At 43.3% G+C, this 21,578-nt stretch overlaps 1 protein-coding gene across 1 annotated transcript in view; it reads left to right on the forward strand.

The window, feature by feature from the left end:
- Nucleotides 1–13,570, forward strand: part of RSBN1 (round spermatid basic protein 1) — a 65,969-nt gene extending 52,399 nt beyond the window's left edge. Inside the window, exon 7 of the mRNA XM_073615710.1 lies at nucleotides 10,036–13,570. Within this exon, the coding sequence (XP_073471811.1) occupies nucleotides 10,036–10,401 (366 nt within the window). The 3' untranslated portion in view covers nucleotides 10,402–13,570. The remainder of the gene's footprint in view (nucleotides 1–10,035) is intronic.
- The last annotated feature ends 8,008 nt before the right edge of the window (nucleotides 13,571–21,578 follow it).

Consider the following 21,578-nt stretch of genomic DNA (forward strand, 5'->3'; position numbering starts at 1 on the left):
TATTTTTTGTTTTTTGCAGTGTAGTATGTAGGCCACAGAGTGCTTTACAGGTCTGCCAGCATATCCTGTCCCTGAAGACTCCCTGAGGAATATGTACAACTGCGGGAAAAGACTCTGAATTCTAATATACATTACGGAGTCCTGTACTGACACTCTTCTGTAGTTGCTGTTTTGCTGCCACATGGTACTCTCCAGACCACCACTGCAGCAAGTTATTGGGCCTTGTTCCACCTTTTAATGGAGCTGGGCCTGTGTTTATTGCTCCTGCTATTTCCCCTTTAGTGGTTAATGCTTGGAGACTAGTACTTTGACTCTTCCTTGTTACAGACACTCTGTTACAGGGCTGGTACTGTTTTTTTTTTTTTTTTTTTTTTTTAACTTCTGTTGCATACAACTAGCCTAGTTCTACCTTGCAGCTGTTGGGAGCATGCTCAGTGTAATGCCACTGCGTCACTTAGGCCTATGTGCACATGCTCAGCCTACTGCCACTTGAGGCGTTCTGGTGCTTGCACAATAGCTATTCTTGTACTATTCTGACCTAGGCCTCACAATCTGTAGCAGTTGCCAGGGCTTGCATGATTATGCAGATTCCCACATCCTTAGCTTGAAGTGCCTCCTATCCACAGCACTCCCAGCAAGAACCTTGCGATAGGTTTTTCCTTGCTACTGCTTTATAGTGCGAGTCAGTCGTAAAACCAGCCCAACCAATAGTTGGGTTTTAATACCCATTTAGTGAGCATTTGAACTGTTTACATACTGCAGTATGTCAGATCATAAGCACACAGTAAATGGTTCTGAGGGCTCTTTCCAGGTCACAATCCACTGATCGCTTTGGAATGGTTTGCTGTGTCCCTGATGAAGGACCTAATGCCGACAGCCTGGATCATTATCTCCTGATTGAGTCTTCAGGCTCCTCCAGCCTGATTCCTACCCCTGCATTGTCCAGGGAGGAATTGTCTGTGGTCATGTCTGACTTTATGCAAAAGATCACTGCAATGATTGCAGACTCAGATGTAAGGTACTTCTATGCCATCTCCTCCAAGAGCCTGTATGAAACAAAAAAGCCACTCCAGGTTAATCTCCACACCCATTTGTCAGGTGCTAGCCCAGCTCACCTCACATGCTGTGTAATATATGGAAATGATTCCGGACGGCTGCACATCCAGTAATCCTTTTATTGAAGCTTTCATATGACAAGTGGTTGACAGATGGAGCAGGAGACAGAGGTAGCATTTCGCACAAAAGTTAGCGCTTAGGCTTCATGTACATGGGACATTTTTACAACCTTTCCTGAACGATTTAATGTGACAGTAACCCATGTTTAAAACGTCTGTTTTGCAGCATTTACATGCTGCGTCTGCATTTTAGAAGCATTTTTTTTCTTTATCAAAAATGAAAAATGCCTGTAAAAGAAACACGGCTAAATGCGAGTTACTGCGTTTAGAAGTTTTTGGCGCTTGAAATGCCTCTAAACTCAGCCTCTGAACCCATTTTTTGCATTCCCAAAAAAAGCCTCTAAACTCAACTTGCCTATAAACGACCCTGTGTACATGTACTGATAAGATAACATAGAGGAGAGTTCAGGAGCAGTTAAAAAAATAAAAATTAAAAAAAATGTCCAACAGCAGCAGTGTACATGATGCCGTCATCCTTCTCTGAAACTACTCCCTCTGCTTGTTGGGATCAAGATTGTGAGCATTCTAGTGATTTCATACCACACTGTACTAGCCAAGGTAGATGTGATACTTGGACCTCAGACTCCTAGCAGAATTGCGGGCTGTGCCATATTGCGCAAATATTTTGTCCAAGGAACGGTTTCCCACCCTTGCTGACTTTAGCAGCGTGGTTGTGGAAACCTGGAGCCTATCTTTATCTATCTTTATTGTACATCATGGGACACAGAGCCACAGTAATTACTGTATGGGTTATATGGCATCTTCAGGTGAAGGACACTGGCACACCCTAGACAGGAAGTTCAGTTCCCCATTTAACCCCTCCCCTTACCGGGAGTACCTCAGTTTTTTCGCCAGTGTCTTAGGTGTTGGTCACGAGTAAAGATGTGCTGTGCTAAGCTCCACTGAAATATTCCTTGCTGGGGCAAGCTATGCAACTGGATCCATTCAAAGTGTCTTTTTCAGGCCGAATTGAATGGTATGGAAAAGGAAGTGTAGCGCTTAAAAATAAAAATCAATGATAAAATTCATCAAAAAACGTTTGATCAGCATAAAGTCCCTTTTAAGGTGTCTTCATATAGGAAAGATAGACCATCACCCAATAGTACTGACTCTTACCATCAGTGTATGGGGTATACACTTTTAAATATACTGAATAACGGCACGATCGATCCTTCCTACAAACACTGTTCCACTCCACATGCAGTTAAAGCTGCTCCACCTCATGTAAGACCATAAGGGTAAGGGAATCAACCCACATCCAGAAAAGACCTACTGCAGGCAAGCTCCAGTGTGTATATATATATATATATATATATATATATATATATATATATATATATATATATATATATATATATATATATATATATATATATAATATAAAGGAAAGCTCATTGCGCAATGATCAATACAAACCAATTTATTGAAGATAAAAATGTATCTACTCACATTTAATGTAGGTAAAACAGGCATGTAGAAACGTCCAGTGTTTCAAACCACTAAGATGGCTGCCACATCACCGCCCACGATCTGCATCACACGTCCCAGACTTTACCTAACGTTTCGTCACCAAAAGTGCATCATCAGGGGCGTGTGAGACTTCTATTTATATAGTATTGGCAGGTGAAAAGGGCGGAAACATAAAACGAGCAAAATACCAGGAAATTAATGTAAAACTCAATATGACCCAGAAGTGCTCAATACAACCCAGAAGTGGGTTTGTATTTGGCGCAACAAATCCCTGTACGAATTGAATGGTACCTGGGCCTCGTGTCTGAAGAAACTAGGTTTTACCTGTAACAATTCTCTTTTTAGAGAGCTGGACCCCGGGATCCAGTATTTGTTTTTTTTCAGCCGTATTCCTGGTGGGGTGCTTTACAGGCCCAGGGCTGTGGATCCCCCTATAAAAAGGGGGCCCGGTCCCTGAAGGTTTTTTAACGGAGCCCACTGTGAGTGGTGTGTCAAGAACAAGGGATCCACTTGCATGTGGAACAGATGCGTTAGTGACCCCGTGGGATCAGTTCTCACTGATTTATGCATTCCCTCCTATTCTGCTGCTACCTCGACTTCTTCGCCGGATCAAACGGGAAAGGAAGTCGGTAGTTCTTGTGGCCCAGAAGATCTTGGCATGCAGAACCAGTGTTCCATCCTACTTTACAAACGCTAAATTTAACGGTTTGGCTATTGAAACCCACATTCTGAAGAATCGTGGGCTTTCAGGCTCAGTGATATCTACCTTGATTAATGCAAGGAAGCCAGCTTCCAGAGTCATTTATTATAGAGTCTGGAAGGCATATGTTTCCTGGTGTGAATCCAGGGGTTGGCATCCTAGGAAGTATGTCATAGGTAGAATTCTTGCCTTTCTGCAAATGGGGCTAGAGATGAAACTGGCCTTGAGTACTATCAAGGGCCAGGTCTCTGCCTTATCGGTATTGTTTCAACGTCCGCTTACTTCGCATTCTTTGGTCCGAAGCTTTATACAGGGGGTAACGTGGCTTAATCCACCGGTTAGAGCACCCCTGAACCCTTGGAACTTGAATTTAGTTCTGTCGTCATTACAGAAATAGACTTTTGAGCCGATACGACATTTGGTCCCTTTGACAAGGAAGCTAGTTTTTCTAGTAGCCATTTCTTCTGTAAGAAGGGTAACCGAGTTGGCGGCTCTTTCTTTTAAAGAGCCATATTTAATCATTCACAAGGATAGAGTAGTATTGCGTCCTCATCCTAGCTTTCTGCTAAAGGTGGTTTTAGGTTTTCACCTAATCCAAGATATTGTTTTACCTTCATTTTTTCCAGAACCCTGTTCTAAGGAAGAATTGTCACTACATTCTTTGGATGTAGTGAGAGCAGTCAAAATCTATTTGAAGGCGACTGTTCAGATTCGGAAAACAGAGTTTTGTTTGTCTTGCCTGAAGGTCCTAGGAAAGGACAGGCAGTGTTGAAATCCACTATTGCCAAATGGATTCGGCAAGTAATTATTCAAGCTTATGGCTTGAAGAGGAAGGTTCCACCTTTTCAAATCAAAGAAAGGAGCGGGGGGAGGGAATTAAAAAATACTGCCTGTGTCTTAGGCTGTCACTCACAGCAATGGGGAGTATAGTTTTTCGAAGTTTGTCAAGTTTTTTTCTCACTGAACAATAAGAGGATTGCTCAGAGATGGATTAACTCTGTGTGGCAAGACTGGGCTCAAATGATAGGAAATCTGCAGTATGATATAAAAAAAAAAAAAAAAAATTCGTGTTTACATCCACGTTAAGCTATCTGGCCTTATTCATATCCAACCATATGACGCTGGGGTTGCAGAACAGTAATTACTGTGGCTCTGTGTCCCGTGATGTACTCCAAGAAAAGGATTTTACAGGTAAGCTGTTATAAAAATCATATTTATACTACATTCTTACAAACTAAAAACTAGCTATTTGGGCCCCTCATGCTCTAAGCAGCTGGTTCTGAAGTACCCAATGTTTTTAGCTAGTGTTCTCAAATAAAAAAAAGTGAAACTTCATGGGAGAAATTAAAGAAATGGGCAAACAGGCAGAATTTTTAATGCATCTGTCTCTTCTGCATTACTGTTGCCTGCCTATCCACCCTTGTACAGTGAGCTGTGCGTGTACAAATTTGGCAATGCTAAGCTCACTGAACTCCTGGGCATGCACAGGAATGATGTCATCTTGGCCCAGCCAATAAAACTGGCCAATAATTGATACCTTAAAGCAGGCTGCCTGAACATGTCGGCAGCTGGCGGGGGGGTTTTGGGATGCTGCATCGCAGGACTGAAAAATTGGCTTCCCTATGCACACAAGCAAGCAAGATGGAGGAATCCTCGCTGGGACATTGTACTAAGACGGGGGACTCCTCCACTGTCAGAATAAACTGATCAGAGGCTACAGCCACTAATGTGAGTTTTCCTGGTGGACTTCTGTTGAACGTGGATGTTCATACACTGATCAAAATTTGGCCTATCCCTACTGAATCACCCAAATTTCGATCCATCTATGCCCAAGGGAAGCCATCCCCATGTATCAAGTCTCTCTAGTTCAATATCCACTAACACCTGCAGTGTCACTCCTCCTCATGGACCTGTTACCAACAGCTTGGACAGTTGCCCTGTGCTTAAGTGCTTGATACACTCCTTAGATTTTTCCTTAGCTCTGTTGACTGTGGCCCCCTCCTCAGTCTTATCTAGGAATAAAATATCTAGGAATAAACTATTTGCTCCTGCAAATGTTTTACAGACTCATTGAGGAGGTCTTTATCAATAAGTTGGCTATACCCACTGTTCCAGCAGTGTCACGCTTTAGTGTAAAGCACTAACTATTCCTGTTGCGGATGCACCAGTGTTTAAACATTCTATTGACAAACGTTTGGTAAACTTTCCAGATCCTCGTTTCTTTATCAGGCCCTACATTGCAACCTGCAATGAATGTAATTACTGTCAGACTTCAGGAGAATGGATTAGACGCGTATTAAAGGATCTGGCTTCTCTTCATACTTTTTTTTATTTTTATTTTTTTTATAGAGAGCTTGGACCATATGCTGACAGCCCACAATATTAAGTTGATGGATTATTTGATATTGCCAGATTTCCCAGTTTAGTCAACCTGTGCATTTGTGGAGAGCTATTTGGTTTTAAATGCTGTTCTGCAGAATGCCAATGAGCGTTTACCTTTTAGGAGTGAGCATCTCTTTGGAGACACCCTCATTAAAAACAAATTGTTGGGAATAACATACTCATTTGTTCTAGCTGAGGAAGCCCAAGGTCTGGTTTACTCTGATGCTATTTCAGATGTGACTTGAGTAGCACTAAATCGCATGACAATGATCAGAATATTGCTTTGAATGGTGCCTGTTCACATCAAGGCAGTGGAGCTGGGATGTGATTTGGCAAAGGGTCCTGTGCTACTTTGGTGTGATTTGGCCGCATTAAATATATGCAGACCACACACAAAACCCAACCAAATTTACAATACATAATCAAATTGCATTAGTGTGAACTGAGCCCAAGTCTAGTACTAAAAATATTAGAGCCTATCATTTGGTCTGTCTTCTGCACGCAGCGTTCCAAGAGGAGACCAAGTTCAGCTACAGACCTCTAAAACTCAATGTTCTCACAGAGAACCAAGTTATCTTTGTCTGGTAGCTCAGGAATCCAGCTCTGGGGTTGGGGAAAATCCTTCCAATGCCTTGGAAGATCCTGTAGGGCTGAAGAGGAGTGCCTTTGTCTTGGGACTTGGACGTCATGCTAATCCTGTCTTCTGATCAACACTCTGGAACTCTGGTCATCTCTACAGTGACGGGGGTTTACCTCATTCAGACTTGGTTGGATTACACCATGGTAATGGCGTATATCAACCATCAGGGAGGCACCAGAAATCTTGTTTGGCAAAAGATGGCGAAAATGTTCTGTTTCGTCAACTTCGCATTCAAATCTTGTCGGCTGTTCACATACCAGGCATGGATAGTTGGCTGACAAGTTGCCTCAGCCAGTAATGTTTGGACCCATGATCAAACTGCTCGAAAATGTCCTGTGGGCTACCATTGCACGTGAAAAGCATACTTTGCCTTGTGCAAAGAAAGGAATATTTTTTTTTTTTTTTTCTTTTTTTTTTTTTTTTTTAGAATCGGCCTGAACCATCAAAGGGCAAATCTTGGCGTTTGAGATTCTATTCCAAAGACCGTTCATCTGCTATTGCTTGGTTAAGACGTTCTGTACATTGTCTCGTGTAGCTCCTCTATGCACCCACTGGTGGCATTTGGATTTGGTTTTGGTTCTGTTGGCTCTTCAAAGAATGCCTTTTGAACCTTTCAGGGACATTCTTCTTTCCACACTTATTTATAAAATAAGTTGCATTCTTTGTTGCCATCACCTCTGCAAGGCATTTTTCTAATCTGGCAGCCTTTTCTTGTAATTTGTCTTTGTATTAACAAACACATGGTGGTAAGACCTAAGATCTCCTTCCGTCAGAAGGTAGTTTTATCTTTTAACCTCATCTCAATCAGGACAGTGTCTTCCTGTCTCCTGCCCCCTGCCTAGCTTCACTACATCAGAAAGTAATGAAAGAAAAAAAAAATACTGTATTGCCAGCTTAAAGTGGTTCTATTAGCTCAAGGTTTTTTACCTTCATGCATCATACAGTACCTGACCGCGAGATTGTGTTTCCAGCGCGATACCATCACGCTGGTTCTCAGCGACCGGGTACTGTGCATGTCGCGCTGGCTCGCTCATCGGAAAGGAAAACTTTTTTTCCTTTCGCGATGAGTGACAGGCAGTGCTGACAGCTGTCTGGTATGAATCCTGAGGGGAAAACGCTGCGCCAAATTTTAAATAAAAAACCGGCGTGGGTTTCATACCAGGCCCTTATGTCTGGTATGGATTGTAAGGGGAACCCCTGCGCTGAAAAATCGGTGTGGGGGCCCCCCCAAAATCCATACCAGACCCTCATCCGAGCACGCAGCCCGGCCGGCCAGGAAAGGGGGTGGGGACGAGCGAGCGCCCCCCCCCCCCCCGAGCCGTACCAGGCCTCATGTCCTCAACATGGGGGGTGAGTGCCTTGGGGAAGGGGGCGCCCTGCGGCCCTCCCACCCCAAAGCACCTTGTCCCCATGTTGATGAGGACAAGGGCCTCTTCCCGACAACCCTGGCCGTTGGTTGTCGGGGTCTGCGGGCGGGGGGCTTATCGGAATCCGGGAGCGTGACCCCAGAGTCCCTGCGCATGCTGGGACCGTGACGTCACAAGGGGGCGGGGTCACCGCCTATATAAATGGCTCCGCAGCTCGCACACAGCATTCCAGCTGGAGAGAGCGTCGTGTCAACATCGGAAGAAGAGAAGAAGCGCGACAAGACAGCGGCAGCAGACCGGGCCCCTCGCTGGCAAAAGAGCTGGAAGAAGATAGCGGAGGGGCCCGGGAGAAGAAGCGATGAGACAGCGGAGTGGAGGGGCCCAGGAGAAGTCGGAAGGAGACCCCAGAGCTGCCTAATAAATTATTCTTAAAATCTGTGTACTGTGTGGTTTTTTTTTTTTTTTTTTTTTTTTTTATTGACACTTTTTTTTTCCCTAGGTGAATGGGTAGGGGTACCATGTACCCCATACTCATTCACATAGGGTGGGGGACCGGGATCGGTGGGCCCCCTTATTAAAGGGGGCTCCCGGAATTCCGATAAGCCCCCCGCCTGCAGACCCCGACAACCAACGGCCAGGGTTGTTGGGAAGAGGCCCTTGTCCTCATCAACATGGGGACAAGGTGCTTTGGGGTGGGGGGCCGCAGGTCGCCCCCCAAGGCACTCACCCCCCATGTTGAGGGCATGCGGCCTGGTACAGCTCAGGAGGGGGGGAGCGCTCGCTCGTCCCCAACCCCTTTCCTGGCCGGCCGGGCTGCGTGCTCGGATAAGGGTCTGGTATGGATTTTGGGGGGGACCCCCACGACGATTTTTCGGCGTAGGGGGTTCCCCTTACAATCTATACCAGACCTAAGGGCCTGGTATGCCCCTGGGGGGAACCCACGCCGGTTTTTTATTTAAAATTTGGCGCGGCGTTCCCCCCTCAGGATTCATACCAGACAGCTGTCAGCACTGCCTGTCACTCATCGTGAAAGGAAAAAAGTTCCTTTCCCGATGAGTGAGCCATCTCGGCGCTGGCTCCCGCGACGGGGCTCACAGGTGCCAAATCTCGCGGTCACCTACTGTATGCATGAAGGTAAAAAAACCCTCTGGGTGCAGGCCCAACCAACCCCCCAAGATTACCTGAGCCCCATCTTGATCCAGCAATGTACATGAAAGCAGTGGCTGTCCTAGGTCTGTCTCTGCTTAATGGCTTACACAACAATGGGAGCCATTGGCTACTGCTGCGGTCAATCACAGCCAGTGAGGCAAGAGCGGGGGTGAGCTTTGATCTGTGTGTGAACGGACACAACACAAGAGGCTTGCTATGGGGCACTCTGCAAGGGGGGAGGGGCCAGGACCACTGGCAGGGGGACCCAACAAAGAGGATTGGGGCAGCTCTGTGCAAGATTATTGCACAGAGCAGGTAAGCATAACGTGTGTGTGTTTTTCTTTTTGCGTGGGGAAAGATTGGGCTGTTGGTCAGGGTTTTATTGCCATTTGCGTTAGATTTTACTATTTACTCCACTTCTTGTCAGGAGTGCTTTTAATTTGTTTTTTGTTTTTTTTTTTATCTCCATGTATACAAATGAGGGTCTATTCACACACGTTTTCCCTCTGACATGTTTTCCTATAAGGCCCCTTCCACGGAGTCCGCCGGCTCAGCGGGAGATCTCTCCGTTGATCTCCGCTGGGCCGGCGGATGACAGGTCCCTCTCCGCTCACTGAGCGGGGAGGGGCTTGTCAGGCGCCGCTGCCGCCTATGGAGGGATCGGATGAAAACAAACAGCATGTCCGTTTTCATCAGATCTCACCCGATCCCATCCGCCAGCGACGGACCTGGACGTAGGGCCATCCGTCTGCTTTTAGCGGATCGGACCGGGTGGGATGTCAGCGGGCATGTCTCCGCTGACATCCGTCGCTCCATAGGATAACATGGAGCGCCTGTTCAGGTCCGCCGTCAAAACTGACAGGTGGACCTGAACGGTCCGATCGTGTGAAAGGGGCCTAAAAACAGTTGAAGCACATCAAAATACTTGCTGATGTGTACTTTGCATTATTGTGACCGTTGCAGTGCACTTTGTATTAACTATCAGCATGTGTTAATGTGTTTTAATGTGTTTCTATGGTTTTTAATGGAAAACGCATCATATGAATCCAGCTTTAGACTGTTGTGTGTGTGTTTTTGTTTTTGTTTTTTCTTTTCTTTGATATTGTTTTTTTAATAAAACTTTTTCTTTTTTCTCTGCCCCCCCTTTTTTAGTGTGTTCAGTGGGTGGATGAAGCAAAGCTAAATCAAATGCGGCGAGAGGGAATCCGGTATGCACGCATTCAGTTGTGTGACAACGACATCTACTTCATCCCTCGCAATGTTATTCACCAGTTCAAAACCGTATCGGCAGTGTGCAGTTTGGCATGGCACATAAGGCTGAAGCAGTACAGCTACAATAAGGAAGGGGGACAGCCTGCAGAAGCAGACCACAACTCCACTGAGGCTCTTCCAGAAACTCAATCCACCAGTATAAAAATAGAGCCAGAGGAGACTCCCCTCTCTCTAACAACACAAGGACCTTTTGTAGCACCAACTCCTTCCACACAAACCCTTAACACTCACCAGTCAGATTTGTAGATATGATATTTGGAAAATTTTATTTTGTATTCTATTTTGTTTCTTAAGCCTATTTTTTAAATTTTGATGTGAAGTTATAGTTTTATAACGGACTGACTTCATTCCTGTAATTTCCAAATACTCCATACCAGTTTCATAACTTTCAATACGAACAGCAGCAAACCATAAGTGAGAAGGCTTGATGTTAAGAAGAGCAATTTTACCTTTGTAAAGGTTATAACCTTGGAGAGTCGCAATGGCAGATCTTTCAATCTTGTGATCCTTTTCAAAGGCATGGGCTTAAATGAGAAGCACTTTTACCTATCATTTATTCTATGGCTATATTACTTTTATAACAGACTTGGATGTACATGGTTTCCTTCCAAATTTGCGGTGGGACTGAATTCATGACTTGTGAGAAGATGGACTATTGATTGAGCACTTGTTTCCTATGTGTTTTTTGTTTTTTTTGGTTTTTTTTTCCTTCTTTGTAAATGGCACAACTCGTTTGAATTTCCATGAACTATGACTGATCTAATTTTGTACACCGGCAACATCCACTAGACTGCTTGCTTTGTATATGTTTATTTTTTATGCAGATTTTATTTGGTACTATAGTTTCCAACACATGTAACTGTCCTAGCTTTTTTTTGTTCCCCCTCTAGGAAAATACTGGTTGGCACAAAGCCATAATCCTGTATTTTACTTTTTATTTTTGTATGTATTTATTTTTATATGCCTGCCGTTTTTAATTTATGATGATCATCAAATGAATCAAGGACACACTAGCAGATTTCCAGCACTTAAGGCATTCACCCCTTTTTTCTCTTGTTTAATTTGAATGAATATTTTCAAACCAGGATTTACTTAATCCTGCTTCAGGCAACAATTTGCTCAGTGCAGTGTATTTCATTCAAAGTCAGGTAAATCCGTTCATGTGCTGAAGTTTAAATAGGAGATTTATCAGATTTTTTTTACTATATTGATGTAAATTTTAATAGTTATTTAATAGTCATTAGTGACATGATGACTGTAGCCAAGATAGAAATGGTTTTTGGACTTGCTTTAATGTTATGCTTCTTAATTGACAAAATTATTCCATAATATTTTAAGCATTTTTCTTTAATTAAAAGATTGTTGTATGGTAAGTGTGAATGTGTGCAAATTAGTGGCTAAGAAGAAATTGTCTACTTGATGGCCAAAATTTCCATGTATTTAGAATTGGCAATGTCTACTAACCAATAAAATGTGATGTCTGCAGTTTTACACAGTCCTCAGGAAATGGGTAGTTTGAATCACACAAATTTTATTTCAATTTGGGTCCTATATGGTTCTTGGGGCTTGTTCGCACTTGACTAAATTTTTAACACTCAACAAGCGTTCTTATGGCGTTCACATGGGTGTCAGGCAGGCGTCAATGAGCTTTAGTATGGGCGTTAGACAGGCATTAAAGTGGAGTTAAAAATGCTCCCCAAATGCCCTATGGGCAGTTTGGAAGCGTTTGACGAGCATTACCATAGACTTGAATGGGAGGTGTTGAAAGGCTTCAAATGCCTCCTGACTCAACATGGGGCTTCAATTTTTAAACGACAAAAACGCTTAGTGTGAACCGCACTATGTGCAATCTATTGTAACTTGTGCATAGGCGTTTGAGGGACCTTTTTTAATGACTCTCAAATGCCTGCTCTTAATGCCAGTGTGAACTCAGCCTTACTGAGGCCATATTGCTTGAGAAATTCAAATAGAAGGTCTGAGTAATGGGAGACCATGAGGCAAAATTCTAGTCCTCTAGACCATTCTGAACAATCCCTGATCTCCCCAAAACTGAAATTAGGCCCATATGTATAAAAGTGAAGGAGGTGTAAGTATTGCCTTATACATAGGAAGTCGCTTTTAATTTTAAACCTTGTCTAGAAAAGTAAAGGAGTGATTAGTTACTTTGAGTAACATGTTGACAAACTGTCCTTCATTTTATTTACATATGGGGCAACCTTTAAAATTCAGAATGAATGCTTGGTAAACTTGGAGAGAGATTTTATTTTTAATGCTAGAATGTCAGCACCCCTGCTTGTGAATACACTGCAGTTGTGATATTGCTTGTTCATAATCTGGTTAGCTATGAAGAGTTTACAGTGCACCGATATGAAAGTAAAACCGAGTGGTGTGTATGAAAAGACACTTGGGTACCGCTATTACCAGATACCACTATTACTATCTGCTAGTAGTCTATAATTACTCTGTATTTTTACAGAGTTTGTATTGGCAATATGTAATACAGTGGTCAACTCTGTGGCATTATGTAAGCAGTGCCATCCGTTTGGCTCTAGAGTCATCGGCATGGCATTATGTAATGTGGAGGGGACTTTAGCTTCACTGAGTCATTTGTATTGTTATCATGTAATGCAGTGGGTCCACTTTGGTTCCATTTAGTCACCTGTGTGACATTATGTAATGCGGTGGGGTAATGTTATCTCTCTAGGTTTCTGAAATCTGCCAGATCTAAATCTGGGTTTGGGTTAGTCTCCTTATACACGCAGTGCAGAGGAATTTCAAGTTGGTAACAGGTTTATTTTAAATGATGTAATGAATATTGTTTGACCTTGTCAGGTTTTGGGAGATTAAACCAACAGGATTGCCTCAAATGGGGAGGAATTTTAAATCTGTTAACAGACACTCCGTTGAAAACAAGCACAGATTAATGTCTCTATACAGAAAGACCTTGCAGGATGTTAAAAAGAAACAAACTACTTGTATTGCATAAATACAAACTAAAAAATGCAATAAAAAGTGCAAGAAATACCCAGATTTTGTTTTTTTTTGTTTTTTGTTTTTTTTTTAAATGACTCCCACTTCTGTTTCACTGCTTAAGAACTATGAACCATAACAAATACCATGATCTTAATGATAAATTAGCCTGCTGTATGCACTTAAAAGTCTAAATGCTTAGGAATCTTGAATCAAACTTCCAGCTGTTTTGGAAGGGCTGAGAAACTCAGAATTGTAAGCATACATGTCAAAAACCTCTTGCAATACAATGCGAGTCAAGTGAGCTGTAGCATTTTAAGTTGCCAGTGGCATTCGCTGGAAAGTTGATATGATTGTATACAAGATAAAGCCAAATAGATTTTAAGCATATGGGTCTTAAATGATCTTTATTTTCATTTTCAAATTAAATGGATTATTGTAAATACTTTTGGTGTCTGGCTTTTTGTTTTCTCCTATGCATGTGCTGTTCATAAACAGACCTTTTATTACTTGATTGGCTGCAAACAGAGTGCAGACTTAAAACCCATCTCCAGGCTAAATGGAGGTTTAAAAAGCAGCTCTGCAATACTTGTCTTGAATCCTGGGCTGCCCTGTGCAGTACTTCTTTCCCACAAGACGGTCCTCAGTCTTGTGGGAAAGAAGGAAAAAAAAGAGAAAAAGAACATTCCACCTGGGTGATGTACATTGCAAGGACTTTAATAACCTTTGCTGCAGATTACTACCTTTTGTTATTCTGAAGAAATCCATGTGTGTTTGTGCCAAGTGGGTCTAATGGGAGTGGTTTCATAATTATCAGTCAGCTGTGGCAGCTGCAGGGCACTAATGAGGAAAGCTGCTTGGGCTGCATCCCTTTAGATGTGATCTCCTATTGGCAGTATCTTGCCAAAAATTACATTTTTGTTGCAGGGGATGCCTGATATCTTAGGCAGACTTCTTGGAAAATTGGTGAGCCAATCACACAAGCAGGAAATTATGTTTCTGGGGAGTGGTCAGTACACATTCTGTGTACAGAACAACTCCAGGTAGCCATATTGCATTTATAGAAAATGACCTGCTGCAGATTAAAAAGGAAAGGTAATTTTTTAATATTCAATTACAATATGACTTGTATCACAACTGTAAACGTTATATTTTTTTCTTTGTGCTATTTTTTTACTCTTCAACTTTGCAAAGAATACTCCTTCACATGCAAGTTAAATAAAAACAGCATTTTTGCTTGTACATGATTGGATGATAGAAATCAGCAGAGCTTCCCCTCATTTAAAAGCTTCCTCTCAGATCTTGAGAAAATGCTCTTGTAGTGCACAGTATATATCAACCTCCCCATGGTTTTCACACAACTTTCACTCAGGATTCACACATTTAACAATGTATCTATCCTATTAGAAAAATGTAAATCCTGGGTGAACAGTGCATGAAAACCTCTATGAATAGAATCTTTTTTTTTTTTTTTCTAAGTATGTGTGTTGCTACATGCAAAAATGCAAAATTAAAAAAAAAATATAGGGGTGGAATAAAACTCTGGTTAATTTTTTTTTTTTTATGTGTTCTGCTGGCAAGATTTCCTTTTTACTTGCTTTCCTAGGAACTGCTGCAGGAGGAGAGAGAAAATCCATCTAAAAAGCAACTCCAGTCTTAGGCAGTTGCCACCTGAAAAGATGTCTCATTGGAGGATTTTGCCATGGCTCCTGTGACCGCTCTAACATTTTGGATTTCCTATAACCTTCTTTTTCACTGTTAGGCTCTATACCTCTTTCCCAGTGGAAGTTAAAAATACATTTCTTAATCCTACAGGACACAGGCCAAGTAATCGTATACCTTGGGTTTTTGGTGCCTTCAGACGATTGGACACTGACAAGGCTTTTGAGGACATGCCCTCCCCTATATACCCCACTCCCCGAGTCAGTTTTCTTTTAGTGTCCTTAAGGGAGGAGAGGTCATCACCTTAAAGAGAAATCACTCTTTGCTTAACTAGTTTATTTTATCTTCAGATTCTTCAATCAACTTCATTTTCTTCTAAAACAATAGAAGCAGTGCACTTTCTGTAAAATTTTCTGGTCCCCATGCAGTGGGGACAGCCTGGAATGTTACTATGGGCACTCACCTGGGCACTTTGTGCAACTTGTGTAGTAAGCTACGGGGTCCAGTCTGTGGTCTATCCCTATGGAATCCTGCCCCTGAAGGCTCTACAGGGGTATTCCCACCCCTTATAGGAACCAGCAACATGGGCAGGTAAGACCAGGTCGTCCTGTATCTGATCATTACTGTAAAAACTGGGGCTGTGCTAGGCATGTATTCACCACAGGTGTGAATGCACTCTGCCAGTGATTACAGGAGAGAACCCCAATGGGGGGGTTCCTGCAAGTAGGATGTCCCATTGAAAGCAGTGGGAGGCTGTCAGCATTCACAGCTAATAGTGCCCATTCCAGGGACTCTACTGTGTAACCAAAAGCTTTTGAACTACATTCTCCAGAGAGAGATTGCCGGGAGGAGGGGAAAGAGCTGCATTTTCTCAGGCTGTACAGAACATAACTTTTCTTGCCATGAGGGAGACCAGAGAGTGCACATCACTGTCCCAGTGTGTACCATCACTACTGCATATCAGTGCCCTGAGGGAGATTTAGAGTGCTGAGTTTAGGGATGCCAACAGATCATCACCTGGGTGCAGAGTAGGGAGTGGACTAATCGCTGTGTGTGACTGGATGGTGAGCTGGTGCTGTGGGGATTTATTATTTGCTGCTAGAGCTACTAATCCCTTTTAGGAGCTGATAATACAGCCATCTAGTAGCCTTATTGCTGCCTGCAGGCTCGACTGGGACTGTTTTTATGTGCACCACAACTGGGCCCCAACGCTAACCAGCTGAAGTGTTAGTACTAAAGGCTACTTTATAGCTGCTACACAGAGACCTTTACCTATTGCTTATGATTAGAGGTACCTTTCAGCGGACATTACACCATATCCTAGCCATTCTAAAGCTCTCTCTCAACTATTTATGACGATGTTCACATTGTAGTTAATGCTTATATGCACTGTTGCTGATTGCAGATTTTTGGGTTGATTCTGGGTCAGTGGTATAAAACTCTATTATAAGTTATGGTACTTAGGCATAGTGATTATACTGTCTAGGAGACTGTGTTAGAACCTACCTTCTGTATGCTCATTTATGGTAAAACCTCCATTCCTTCTGACCCCTACCAATACATTGAATTAATTTACCACTAAACAGTCTTGTTTCTATTTCCTGGTGTTATTTCATGGCTAGGTTAAAGGTATATTTACCCATATTCATATACGTGCTTGTAGTAATTTTTATGCAATCCATTGTATGAGGGGCTGAGGTTGTTCTTGGAGCCGTGGTGCAGAAGTGAGCCCAAATTACCAAGCGGTTCTTTTTAAAAATAGCACTGCACATGGGGGTTTCTTGTCTGGGATATCTCTGTTCTGCAAGCAAGTTACCAGGACAACAAGCCAGAGACTGCCACCATCAACCCTACCACAGCCACTGAGATCAGATCCGCCAAGCAGTGATGGCATTCATTCCTGATCAGAGTGTTTAGTAGGACGCAAGTGGTTCATTGATCTGGTTTTAACCACTTCCATACCTGACCTATTCTGGCACTCCTCTCCTACATGTAAAAAATCATAATTTTTTTGCTGGAAAATTATTCAGAACCCCCAAACATTATATATTTAGCAGACACCCTAGGGAATAAAATGGCAGTAGTTGCAACTTTTTATCTCACACGGTATTTGCGCAACAATTTTTCAAACACGTTTCATGATTTAAAAAATTACAAAACAGTAAAGTTAGCCCAATTTGTTTTGTATAATGTGAAAGATGCTGTTACGTCAAGTAAATAGATACCCAACATGTCACGCTTTAAAATTGCGCCCACTCATGGAATGACGCCAAACTTCGGTACTCAAAAATCTCCATAGGCAACGCTTTCAAATTTTTTACAGGTTACATGTTTAGAATTACAGAGGAGGTCTAGTGTTAGAATTGTTGCTCACGGTCTCTAATACACGCAGTGATACCTCACGTGTGGTTTGAACAGTGTTTACATATGTGGGCGGGACTAACATGTGCGTTCGCTTCTGAGCGTGAGCTACCAGGGACAGGGGCGTTTTTACATTTTTTTTTTTTTTTTTTTTTTTTTTTTTTTACACTTTCTTTTACATTTTTTTTTTTTTTATCACTTTTATTCCTATTACAAGGAATGTAAACATCCCTTGTAATAGGAATCATTTGTGACAGGTCCTCTTTATGGGGAGATGCACGGTCAATAAGACCCTACATCTCTTCTCCAGGCTGGAAAGCATGAGATAGGGAAAAAGAATCCACAATCTCAAGCTTACCAGCTGCGGCCCAGACGTGACGTCATAATGTCGTGCCCGGGCCTCCGATGGTCATAGAGATGACTGGTGACCATCTGGTCACCAGAAGTCTCTATGGTCGTCATCCGGCGGCGGCCGAACCTTTCTTCAGGTCCCCGATGTCACGGGAGAGCCCGGGTGGCGGCGGGAGGGGGGAAATGTCCCCTCCCGGCGCCTGTAAGAACGATCAAGCGGCAGTATCATTCAGATATTCCCACTGAAAGTCAAAGACGTCATATGACGTTTTTGGGCGGGAAGTGGTTAAGTCCAGTAGGGAGAAAGGGAATCTCTGCCTGCTTCCAAGGGGCTAGTCTGCAGCTCACTAACAAGTTGGGCAACTCAGACAGAAGGAGCCTCTCTGCCAGCAGGTTTAGCCATAATAGGACCTGAACTAATTACTGCTTTGGGAGACTTTATGCTCGACAAATAACCCAGCATACACTGGGTCTGGGTACCAGAAATTGAGTCGTTTCAGGGAAACAGCCAGTGCCTGCCACTGGAGAGAGTTTTGAGAAATTGAGCAAGCCATGCAAACCTTGAATAAATGGGACAGTCCCAAGGCCCATAAAAAACAGAGGATCTCTGAGAGCTTAAGGGGGCCTGCCTCAGAAGCTATTTGCAACCTGAAACTTTCAAACAGGACTCTGCTACCTATGACTTCTTAAGTATCCTGCAAGATGTATTTGAGCAAACAGAAAAGGCCTCCAACCTCACCAGTTTGAACATACCTACTAGAATGAGGTGGAGAAGCTGTCCTATCATGATCCAGTTAAACTTTTGGGAGATGGTGGAATTCTGAAGTACACTGAATTAATCAGGATTGTGCGAGCAGAGGAAGCCATGCTGGAGAAGAGAAGCTCAATAACAGAACCTGTTGCTGAAATCAGAGTAATCAGCTAGTGGCAACCCAGCAATAGAGCTCTTGAAAGCACAGATGGTCCCGCTAATGGTAAAGATGACTCTACTGGCTACCAAGGTGGTCATATCGCCTGGTGATTGTTCCAGGACCCAACCAGTCTTTGAACGCTATGGCTCGTCAGGTTGAGAACCAGTAAATGAAGGGTTTGCTTCAACTGTGGAGGAGTGGGACATTACCGACCCAACTGTCTAAGCCCGCCAAACTCAGCCAGTGCCCACAATGGCAAGAAACTTCAGAGGGCCCTGGGGTGAAGGAGCCAGCTGGGTTCAAACTTAAATGCAAGGAAACCACAACGGAGGTCCAAAGACTCAGAGGGCCCCCCCTGCTGTTTCTGAGCAACCGCTCAACTCTCTCTCTCCTTGATCTCTGACATGCAGCTTTGGAGCGTTGGTGCACAGCAGCCTCCTGTAACTCGACCAGGACTCCAACAAAAACGGCAGCTAAATAAGATGGGGGCACAAATACAGATAGCAGGACCAGCTGCCCAAGCTGCTCCAAGCAAAACCCCTGACAATTTAGTAGGACCTTCTCCCATTATACCAGTCCAATTAAAAGGCATCTATACAAAGACCCTTATGGATACAGGAGCACAGGTGACCCTGCTATACCAGCATATTTACGACAAACCCCTTGAACACCTTTTCCTACATAAGTTGGAAGAGCTAGGAATATGGGCTCTCAGAACTTCCCATGTGATGAGTATCTGTTGATCAAGTTGACCTTTTGACCCCTCCATGCTTGGGCAATCAGACATTTGATACATTAGCTGTTTGTGTGTCCTTGCCTGCCTGCAGCCAACAAGAGTTCACTAATAGTAGGAACCAACACTATTCTTGTCAGGAGACTACTCGCTCCTCTTCTCTCAAAGCATGACACGCCAACCAAGAGTGTACACCCCATGCTACAGCAAGTGTATCAGTGCCTGGTTCAGGAACAGAAAGCCCCATCTGAAGAAGTTGTGGTGACTAGACAGGGATGAGAAGATACTGCAGCCAGGGGAAGTGGGACTGTGACAGACCTAGCCGGGACAGAGGCTGTTGGAGAGGACTGAATGCAAGCCTGTTGCCTTTTGATTATGGGCCCTGGATTTTCAATGGAACAATACTCTTTGTGAGGTGAATGAGAAATCCAGTCTGAACTGTACTAATTGGACTCAGTGGTGTATATATGTATATATTGTATATTGTTTGATTCTGTTGGGGACTCCTTGCTGTGGATTTGTGTCCCTGAAGAGGGAGGGGGGATTCCTCCAGCAGCCCCCTGCTGATAAGACTGATTCATTCTGTTGGGACACATCCTGTGAGGAGATGCTGGTGTCATCAACTCCAACTACCTGTGTTTATGTTAATTGAATGAGCTGATCACATTGTCCTCTATACAGTGTAGGAGACGGGACGACTCCTATTGGAGCTGCTGCTATTGTGAGAAGATGTCCTGTGATAATTAACTCAGTCCGGGCAATAGGTCATGTCTCAGTCACCTAGGCTGTATAAAGGATTAATTAATTAGCTCATGTTAATTATGTTAGGTTACAGTTGTATTGTTAGAGGAGGTTCCAACGGCATATAAAGTCTTGTAATTTTGATTCTAAATAAAACAGTTCATGTTAGCAACAAGTAAGTGTCGCCTTGTTTTGTGCTCAGAGAGGCTGGGATATCTGTATACAGACTGGGAGGAAGTGGTATATGACGGAAGCACTCAAGCGGAGTGTTGGACGTTCCGTGACAGGTATGTTTTTAAGTTTTAGTCAGGTTCAATTGGGATCAGCCAGGACCCTTTGACCCCATACACACTATTAGATTTTCTGCAGATTTTTGTCTTCAGATTTACCAAAGCCATATAATATGAGGTCTAACCTTAAGAGTTTAAATTTGTATGCAATCAGGCACGCCCTTGCACTACATGGTTTTGGTAAATCTGAAGATAAAAATCTGCATAAAATCTAAGTGTGTATGGGGCTTTAGTTTGTCCTTGAAGCCGTTTCTTTGGGAAAAGACACAGGGTTAGGTGATCCCTGAAGCAGTGTTGACTAGGGTCTTACTTCCAAGTCATGGGAAGATTCCAGTCTGTGACTCACCAGTGAAAATACGCCTAAATGCTTTTAAGACAAGTAAATCCAGCTACCCCAGTCTCGTCCTCTGATTTGGTGGAATAAGCAGAAGATGAAATTCCTGTAGGGAGGTTCTACCTGCAGAACACCCCACTCTCACCTGAGTGGAAGGAGTCAGACCCCAGCTTCTGAGATAGAGCGAAATGTCTTTTGAAGAGTGATTTTGATTTGAGGTGTGCAAAGAGTGCCAAGCACCGAATTTGCCTTCATGAGACCAAGCCATTCAGAGAGAGTCTGACAGGTTAAACTGGGTGATCTGGAAGATCTTCATGAGCAACTGGCAGAGTTGAAGAGGATGGGCATCATTCAAGAGTCACAGAGGCCTGATGCCTCCCCCATAGTGGTAATACAAAATAAGACTGGTTCCCTGAGGAAGTGTATCAGCTACCACACCCTCAACAGGATGTAATATAAGTATTTAAAAGATATTGATTTACAAGAAACTTGGTAATAATTCGATACACTTGATTTGAGTATTCATAAAATTTTCTTGGTGAACTGTTTTTCAGGTTTTTCCTTCAATCCTCCCAACTGCTTGGTTTTGGGACTGGCATGCAGAGTATGGTGACCCGTATGCATAGGCAGTTTATACGTGCATACTGGAGCCAGTTAGCCTATCACAATGTCTTTAGAGTGTGGGAGGGGACTGGAGTAAACAGAAGAAATACATGTAAAGTAGTTCTTTGTCAGGGCTGGGCTCAGCCCTTCCTTCTTAGAGTTCTGTGTTCAGCTGACGGTTAATTGCCAAAGACTCTTCCTTCCACAGTGATTCACCTGGTCTTTGTTTCCTGCTCTTCAGCTGGAGCTGCTGGTTATATAAACCCCCTGGATCAGATCTTATGTGCCTTTGCCTTGGTCAACATATCCAGACTCTCTGCTGTGTTTTCCTGTAAAAGACTTTTTGCTTGGCTGACTTCCCTTCTGGTTCCTGATCCTGTTTGCTGCACCCGACTTCACTGGTCTCTGGACTCCTATTTCTCTGGCTTGTTCTGACTACCCGTCCTGGTTACCAAACTCTGGCTATG

This window comes from Aquarana catesbeiana, linkage group LG02 (assembly GCF_042186555.1).
Source record: "Aquarana catesbeiana isolate 2022-GZ linkage group LG02, ASM4218655v1, whole genome shotgun sequence".
NCBI lineage: Eukaryota > Metazoa > Chordata > Amphibia > Anura > Ranidae > Aquarana > Aquarana catesbeiana.